Source organism: Phalacrocorax aristotelis, chromosome Z (genome assembly GCF_949628215.1).
Source record: "Phalacrocorax aristotelis chromosome Z, bGulAri2.1, whole genome shotgun sequence".
NCBI lineage: Eukaryota > Metazoa > Chordata > Aves > Suliformes > Phalacrocoracidae > Phalacrocorax > Phalacrocorax aristotelis.
This window is the reverse complement of record NC_134311.1, coordinates 34,288,062-34,297,247: the sequence shown is the minus strand read 5'-3', so window position 1 is coordinate 34,297,247 and position 9,186 is coordinate 34,288,062. Positions and strand designations below refer to the sequence as shown.

Genomic DNA, 9,186 nt, shown 5'->3' with positions numbered 1-9,186 from the left:
GCCCTCCAGCCGCCACCTGGACTTTCGGAAACTCTTAAAGAAAAAAAGGGGGGGAAAAAAAGCGCGGAGCTTTCGCGGACTACCCCGCGCCCCCCCGCCCCGCCACCGACGGGGCCATTGGCGAGTGCCCCTGTCAGTCAGCGGCGCGCGGGCCGGGCGGTGGCGGGCGGCTACAAAAGCGGCGCCGAGCTCAGGGCTGCCGGGGCGGGCTGAGGGGAGGTCGGGGGGTTGGAGGGGACCGACTGGGCTGGCAGCCTCTAGTGCCATCTGTCCTTCCGCTGCGTCCCGCGGGGGGCCAGCCGGCAGCAGCATGGTGGATGTGTTCAGCGGGCGGCTCCTGGTCGGCAGGGACGGCCGCAGCGTGGACCCCGAAGAGGCCCTGCAGAACAAGGTCGTGGGCTTGTACTTCTCCGCCGGCTGGTGCTCGCCGTGCCGCGATTTCACCCCCGTCCTCTGCGACTTCTACACGGAGCTGCTGGAGGAGACCCAGCCACCCGCCCCCTTCGAGGTCGTCTTCATCTCCTCCGACCACAGCGCCGACGAGATGTCGGGCTATATGCGCGCCATGCACGGGGACTGGCTGGCGCTGCCCTTCCACGACCCCTACAAGCAGTGAGTACCGCCGGCGGCGGCAGCGACCCCCGGGCCCGGGGCTGCCCCCGCCGGGCAGGCGCCTGCCTCCCCGCCTCGTCCTCCGGGGGGCGGGAGCTCTGCGGCGGGACGGGGAAGGCTCCGGGGAAGGCTCTGGTACAAAAGCTCCCGGGGACCGCCGCCTGCCCTCTCCGTCCGCTCCTTCCCTTCCCCTGGGACGCTCTCAAATCCCGGTCGCAGCGTCTTCCCTTAGGGGCTGCGCCCGGTGCAGCCGTGCTGTGCCCGGCCCGCCGGGGCGCAGCCCTGCCTCCCGCCTCCCCGCCGAGCGGCGGGGGCCGCTAGCTGCCTCCCCCTGCCATCCCCACGCAGCTGTGCCACGGACTAACGTTACGCGAGTGGCTGACTCGCTGCGGAGAAGTAACTTGGCTTTTAGCCTGTGCCGTCTGTCTGTAAAGACGCGATGAAGGAGAACGAGTTTTGCGTGCTTAACTTAAGGTTTAAAAGATCTTTGAGGGAGGGCTAATAAAGACCCCAAGAATTAACAAGAATTCGTCTGTCAAAAGCAGGCTAAGGGCAAACGGATCAAGTGATTGTTTTTCAGTAGAGCAGTAGCTGTTATTAAGGTTGTTCTGGGTTGTCTAGCTTCGTAATGCTCTGGAAAAAAGGTAAATGAAGAAGCAGCAAAACTCATAGCTGAGCAAGTTAGAGAAGAGCAGAGCAAAGTAGGAAGCATTTCAGACAGGTACAGGTGAGCTAGGTGGAAAAGAAATGTAATAACCGCCTGAGTTCAGCTGTGGCAAATGCATATGCAGCTGGGATGTAAAATTCTTCTGCCGATAGCTTTCTAAAGGGGCATTCCTGTAGGCAGCTTACTCAGCAAAACAACAGAAGGAAAGGACGTGACCATGTGTAAGTTATAGGGTGAAGGATAATACCAAGAACTGTTTTGATGGTCTAAGTCAGGGGTGCAGATTCATTTGGATGACTGTCAGAAATATGATTTAGCTCATATTAAGAAGTAGAAATTGGAATTAAGGGGCTCAGGTAAGATGTTTAGGGCCAATTAAATGCCTATAAATGGAGACTTACTTAAAATATGTGTAAATATTGGTAAAGGAATTTTTTTCCCCCATTAAATAATGCATAAGTAGATTGTGGAAAATACTGTTACAGATGTCACCAAAGTCAAGGAGTTTGTGTGACTTTTAAACATAGACTGGGTAATTAAACTCAGAGCAAGATTTGCTCTTCTAACAAAAAACTCTATTCTAGTGCTTCTAGTAACTTGCAGCATTCATTTAACGCTAGATCCATCCCTGTGTGCTACCTGGGATAGAGCTGTGTAGCACCCTAGCTACTCACTCACCGTGGAGCAGGTTTACTAATCGTGTTTTGTCACTGCACTTTGATATCCTCAAGAGCAAACAATGTGAAGCGGGGAACCATTTTATCCTAACTTTGCTCGTTCCTGGATGTCAGCAGCCAATTGATGTTAGGCCTTTTTAACGACAGTTTCCATTGACTTAAAAATAGATTGAAATAGGAGGTCTGTTTTCCATCGTTCTCCAAAAGCCGCCCCAGGCAGTAATTGTATTTGGTAACTACTAATCCTGATAGAACTCCGGCAAATTTCCTGACAGAAACGTAGCACTGGAAGTTACTGCGTCCAGCGAATGTGCTTAGGGCTTCAGCCTCTGTGGATTAGGGGTCTATTTCTGACTCTGCTCTCGCCCAAGTCATGAGGTACACAGACAGTTTAATTGGCCTTTCTGTGGCAGTTCATAACACCCTTCAGGATCCTGTAGAGAAACATGGCTTGTCCTGTCACGGATAGCTGCGAGGTCGTAGTGTTTGAAGTGGCTTACTGAAGAACAAAGCGCGGAGGGATATGAAAAGGCAATGTTTTTGAAGTTGTGTTTCTTGCATATAACAATAAAGGGCTGTGAGGAGATGGTCAAGGTGCTTAGATTGAATTAACTGGTAGTTTGGCTTCAGGGATACTGGTGAATCATTGCAGACTTGGAGCAGACGGATGTGTGTTTGCTAAACCAAACTATAATTCTGGCTACGTACTAGTTCTAAGAAAGAATATACATTTTAAAAGTGAATAACATCAATTAATAATTTGATCATTAACGTTTACTAACATTCAGAGATTTATTAACATGTATTATTCATGAATATTTTAAAAGTTCCGTTGTAAATAATTTAAGTTGGTTGCTCTTTCATAGATTATGTAGAAAAGGCATTAGGTGTGAGGGTCGATTTGCACCTACAGGAATACTGGGGGGAGAGGGGACAGTTAAAAAGGAAGGCAGAGAAGGAGAAGAGTAAAGTATCTGAGCAGTTAAGAGCTATTGCCTGTGTTTAGTCTTTTTAGACTGCTATCCCAAAATCTCAACAAACACTTGCAGATTGAATCCCATCCATATGATGTGCTTGTTTATGTGACTAACGCTTAACAATGCAGAAAGTTTGCAGCTAAAAGTAGAGATGCAGCTGTGTATTAGAGTGTACTGCTAGAAGGCGATTAGCAAGGTGTCTATCCCTTTCAAGTGAAAGTGTTTCCAAGTCAGGGCTGTTAAAATTCAAATGTTGTTAGATATCACATTACATGAACGTATAAAATGTACCATTTATGTTCCCAATATGGTATTAACTTTGCCCCATGTTGTCTACGTCTCTAAAACCCTCTTGTGTATAGATCTTAAACCCTTATATAAAAACACTCACCGTGTTGTGAGTTAGCCCTGGTAGGCAGGAGAGCCCCAGTCAGCTGCTGGGTCACTCCTTGCCTGGTGGGATGGGGGAGAGAATCTGAGGGGTGAAAGTGAGAAAACTTGTGGGTTGAGATAATGACAGTTCAATAGATAATGCAGAGGTGAACACAAGCGAAGCAAGATAAGGACTTCATTTGTTATTTCCCATTGGCAGGCAGGTGTTTAGCGATTTTCAGGATGGCATGGCTTCATCATGTGTAACAGTTGCTTGGGAAGACAAATGCCCTAACTCCAAGTGTCAGTCCCTTCCTCCTCCTTTCTTCAGCTTCTATGGCTGAGCACAGTGGCATATGGTGTGGGTTATCCCTTGGGTCAGCTGGGGTCAGCTGTCCTGGTTGTGTCCCCTCCCAGCTTCTTGTGCACCCCTAGCCTCCTCACTGGTGGGTGAGGTGAGAGGTGGAAAAGGCCTTGACTCTGTGTAAGCCCTGCTCCAAAACATCTAAAACATCAGTGTGTGGCCAACACTGTTTTGGTAAAAAATCTAAAACACAGCAGCATGCAAGCTGCTATGAAGAAAATTAACTCTATTCTAGCCAGTGCCAGTACTGCCTGGTAACATAAAAGCTGTGCTCTCAGAAGCTTTCATCCAGACTTCTCATTAGAAGCAGAAGACCTAACAGTTGCAATGATTTCCAGTTTGCCTCAATCTTAATTTAATCCTTTTGGTATCTCATATGCAATGAAGGCTGCCCTCTCATGTTCTAACCTACATGGCCAAGGCCTGATATCTCAAAGGGTTTGGCTAAAAGATTCTCTGTATCTGTATAAAGGTTACTTGTTCGGTCTTCCATACCAGTCTTTTATAATAGCTTCCTCTCCTGCTTTCTCTGTTTGGGGTCCTAGATTTTTCTAGTCAGTAAGGCACAGCACCTTTACGCCTACCTGGGAATACATAGGCAACTGATTTTTAAGAATGTCCTTAGTTATATTGCTGTATTTTACTGTAAGAGGCTTGAGTTTGCCTTTGTAGTACATATGATGTTTCTATTTATGGTTAATGATTTCATAAATTGTCATTGGAGTTAGTCCCGTGGTGCATATGTAGTTTGGGTGGGTGAGTCACAGGATTTGAGATCCCTATAGGAGAGAATGATCTTAACAGGTCTTAAAAAGTCATTTCTGTAAGCACCTGTACACACATACACATTGATTAAAAAGCATTGTCTGCAGAACTGTTCCTGAACCTTCTTGTTGCACACAAATGTAAGCAAAATCTTTGATGCAAGCAACCTTCAGCCCAGAAGCTGTGTAAACAAGATGCCACACTGGAGTGAATAAGCTATATATGCATTCCCTTAGGAAAGCAAAGTGTTAGCTTCCAGTCTCCATAGCAAATTACCTTCAGTTTCCTACTGTTCTGTCTCTGATTGCTACAGTTGTGTTAGGTATCTCAACCTATTTTATTGTCCACTGAACCAGTAAAATGCATCTTCCAGCCATCTTGTTTGTCACAGAAGTGGTATGAGGTGATAGTCTTTTACATGGTTTCTACATGAACTTGCTTTGGAATGTTTTTTTTCTTATTTTAACAGACTTGGGAAAGGTCTATGGGTATTCTAGGTTGCTTGCTTTTATTTCAGAATTCACTGAGGAAACAAACCTGTTGCTAGACCATATTATTGCTGCTTCTGTAATATTTCCCATGTTATTACTCAGCCAACATAATGGCACAGCAGTATCCTTCACCTTTTGATTTTTCTTCTCCTAAGGAAAAATACAGAAGGAAAGATGTGTTTCAGGAACACCTTGTATGGGCCAGCATTTCACTTAAGTCTTATTTTGTCTATTTTTAAGACTCCTCATTACCAGGAAATTACGTCTTGTATTTTTGTAACAATGTCTACAAATCTTTTTCTCTACTCCATCAGAATTCCTTGGCATTTGAACCTCACACAGCAGATGTTCTTGCTTGTAGTGATGGTGCTCAGGGACTGCATTTTCACTTAGTGTTTACGTTTTGAGAGTGATGCTACCCATATTTTGGAATTCAGCTATTCCATTATTGCTTATTGCACCTCTGTCCTCTCATTCTTCTAAAGGTGCTTAATTTATGCTCACTTTGATATAATGCAGTGCAGGGAGGTAATTTTCCATACAACAGATTACATTCGTTTTGGGGAGGTTGTTGCTTTTACCTGATCTATTTTAGTTCACTTAACCTGTATCTTATACCCCTTCTGAAGCAGGTGACCTCTTCTTCCAAACCGATTACATCTTCCTGGGGATTTCTTTCAGACTGCACAACTTGCATCTTAGCTGTAGATTTTATGTTCCTCACTTTTCTGTTAGATTCCAGCATGTCTGTCACTATAACTTGCATTCCTGCTGCTGAAATTTTGGAATAACACTTGTGAGGACCATGTGCTAGAAGATACTTTAACTTCTGCATTCTAAAATGAACATGGTTCATTAGCATCTAGATTGTTTCCTTCATGGGTCTCTGATGTGAATATCTAGTACAACGAATACGTGTGCTGCAGCTGATCTGTGGATAAAGTGATATGGTAGGAGGTAGGTAATACTTTTCCTACCTTTTAGCTTAGTTTGAACGGGTGGGGAAAGACCCCGTTGCGGTTCTGACTTATGACTATCAGCCTAAACCCATCTCCCTGCCTGCTTATTTGTATTCAGCAAATGGTTTTGCTGCTTCTTTGGACATTTAATGTTAATAAAAGTAGTGGTTTTATTATTGCCATGTATTTGGAAATAATTTGTTTTTGCAGTGTCCTGATAAACGCCACAGGAAATCTCAGACATTCTCTATCTGCATTTCTTTCTGAGTTGGAGCTGGGGCAGCAAACTGGTTCTGGAGATTCTGGAAACCCTTGAGGCTCATCCTGTTCAGCATCACTCTCAACAACTAACTCTGATTTTATCTGATGTCCACTGAGATGTTTAAGGAGCTCAGAGCTCATTGACTATCTTTTAATTACCTCTGTTGTGAATTAATAAAATTCCGGTCAAGTTGTTGCCAGTGCTAGTGATTGTCTCAAACCTGTGTTTTTTTTCCTGGCTTATTTGTGTCATGAATTTTACGCTTTCATTTTCACCGAGCCATCCCCCTTTCAAGCAAGGTGAATTTCTTCTATTGAAGATACTATCTTTCCATAAAGATAGATCCATGTACCTTGCTCTTTTCCTCTTATCTTGTCCTGTAACAAACAGACAGTGTCATAACTGTTGAGGTGTTTTCTTTGGAAATATTTTTCATCTTGCCATTTCTGTTGCCTGTGTCACACTCAACTGAAGTGGCTTACTATGCGATATTCTTTGATTCTCTCTCCTGTTTTGCGTCTTGGTTTTGTTTCCATCTTACTCATTTATATAGACAGTTAATTCTACTTTACTAGTTCATGTGGCTGATAGCCTGCTATTTGTGCACTTTCATCTCCATGGTGTGTAATTAGTAGTCATGCCTTGTTATTTATCATGTGCCAGTGTCAGCCAGTATCTTTGTTTCTCTTTGGATGTTTTGTCTCCTCTAGGTTTTTCCCTCCCAAATGTTATTTTTATTTCCAGTATTAATAATTTATTATTTTTCCAGTATATTGCGTTTGATCCCATTAAATTTCCATCCTTCAGAAGTCTCTTCTTGCTAATTTTTCCTGGGTTACCTACTCATCAGTTGTTTGAGTAGATCCTGATTTAATTTGTGGAACATCACTGTATGGCTTTCAGTTTTTTAACTGTATTTTAACTGTGTTTTGTTATAGAACAGAAGGCTATTTAAGTCTGAGTTATTCATAATCTATCTGGATTTCCCATTTCCTAACATAGAGAAATGGCCACTATATTGTCTGTGTGATGATGGACAGAGGAGGAGTCGGAATTTTATTCTTGGGCAACTTAGATGGGTGGACCTTATTCCAAAGCTTTCGACTTCTTACGTTTCTGTGTATAGAAGGCCTGTTTCACCAAAGGAGTTTAAGGCATTTCTCCAATCTCTTCTGTTTACACTAAAGGATTATGTATCGTGTTTCAATGGAGATTATAGGAAGTAGCTATGTGGGACTCGCACACTTAAACATGTTTTTAAAGGAGTAAATGTCTTAATGCTAATTTAAGCGAGCTCCTCCTCCAGTCCAGTCAAAAGGAGCCAGAAAACATCTGGTTTTGGCTAGTAAAAACAAAGTGGAAGGGTGTGTCATGCTTTCCTTCCATGGACCTCTATAGTTTCTGAGACTCAGTCTCTGCTCCTGTGGAGACTGCAGGCAGCAGTGAAGAGCAGTTACAGGAAGGGTGCAGCAATTCTCTGAACTCCCTGAGCTAAGTTCCACCATGTAAACTCCCAGCTGCAGCCTTGTTCATCTCCCTATACTACACAGCGCTCTGCCTCAAGCTCTGAGGAAGCCTAGGCGCACTCATCGCTTCTGCTCTCCCATGCAGCCTTGTACCAGAGTACCCTTCATGAGAGACTAGGAATTTTCTTAAAGTGCTCCCTAATGGTGTGTTTTATTTTTAATTTTTTTCCCTTCAGTGATCTGAAGAAGAAATACAACATAACAGCAATTCCTAAACTGGTGATTGTGAAACAAAATGGAGAAGTCATTACTGACAAGGGAAGAAAACAGATCAGAGACAAAGGGCTGTCCTGTTTTCGAAACTGGCTTGAGGGTGCAGATATATTTCAGAATTTTTCTAGCTAAAAAGTTGGCAGATGAAGGCAAGACAAGGCATTATGGAAAACTTTGTAGAGCTCTGGAAAGATTGTTGCCTTGTTCAGAACAAGAGGGTAAGGCTTATTTATCTTTGCTTGTAAATAAATTTTGTTTTCAACTTGAAGATTAGCTATTGAAGCAAGCCATAAAATGTAATTATTATTTTATTTGTATTGTCCTATCTACTATATTCAGTATTGAACCAAAGCATTCCTGATAATACTGAAGAACTTCAGGAGGATAGGCTGTTTTAGATGGTAATAATAAAGCACTGTGAGATCTATGCAAACACTACTTTGCAAAATCTGTATAGTAAAAATTATATTTTTCTTGATGACAGTTTTTTTTCTGGTGATTAGCACATTATATTAAGAAAACAAATTTGTATGCTTTAATAAATAACTGTTTATGAAGTGTATGTGTCTAGTGGTGGTCTTTATCTATCTTAACACGATAATCAGAAAATGCCATGATTTTTAAATACTTTTATTTGTTTTTATTTTACTTTGTGGGGGATTTATTTATGTTCTGAGTTTTCCTTACCCCTGAATTTTTAAATTTGGTACTGTAAGCCAAGTTGTTATCTCCCAAGTTAACGTCAGGTCAAGTCTAAGAAGAAAGCATTTTCCATCTCCACCTTTTGCTAGAGTTTGTCAAAACAAACATCAAAAACAATACCAGCTCTCTACAGTGAGTGCTCATCTTGGCATCTGAAGTACAGCCTGGTTTGCCTGTATTCTCCACCACCTGTTGCGTTCAGATTTCATAGCCAGGCTTCATGATCCCAATCCCAGGCCAAACATCCATTCAATGGGTGAGCTGAAGAAACACTTCCTATGCAAGCCAAGAGTTTGTTGATTAGAATTGAAAGACTTTAACAGAATTATTAGTAGTCCAGTTACTAGCACTTACGTTACTGACACTTCAAGTCCGTGTTACTCAGTTATTACAAGTCATTCCCAAAAAAGAGAAAATTAAAACTGTCACACATTAACTTTTCAGTTCTCTTGCTATGTTCACCCTGTCTCTTGTGTCTAATGTTAATGGTGTTTTCCTGAAGATGATGACTTGCCTCCAACTGGACTGTGTGCTGCTGATCACAACCCTCTGGGCCTGGTTCTTCAGCAAGGTGGGAGTGGCATTTATTCCCTTCAAGT

General features: G+C 43.0%; 1 protein-coding gene across 1 annotated transcript; it reads left to right on the top strand.

The window, feature by feature from the left end:
* Positions 1–207: 207 nt before the first annotated feature.
* NXNL2 (nucleoredoxin like 2) lies at positions 208–8,447 on the top strand. Its single transcript, XM_075078556.1, has 2 exons — positions 208–612; positions 7,849–8,447. The coding sequence occupies exons 1-2, from the start codon at positions 311–313 to the stop codon at positions 8,015–8,017; spliced, it is 471 nt and encodes a 156-aa protein (XP_074934657.1). The 5' UTR covers positions 208–310; the 3' UTR covers positions 8,018–8,447.
* Positions 8,448–9,186: the final 739 nt, after the last annotated feature.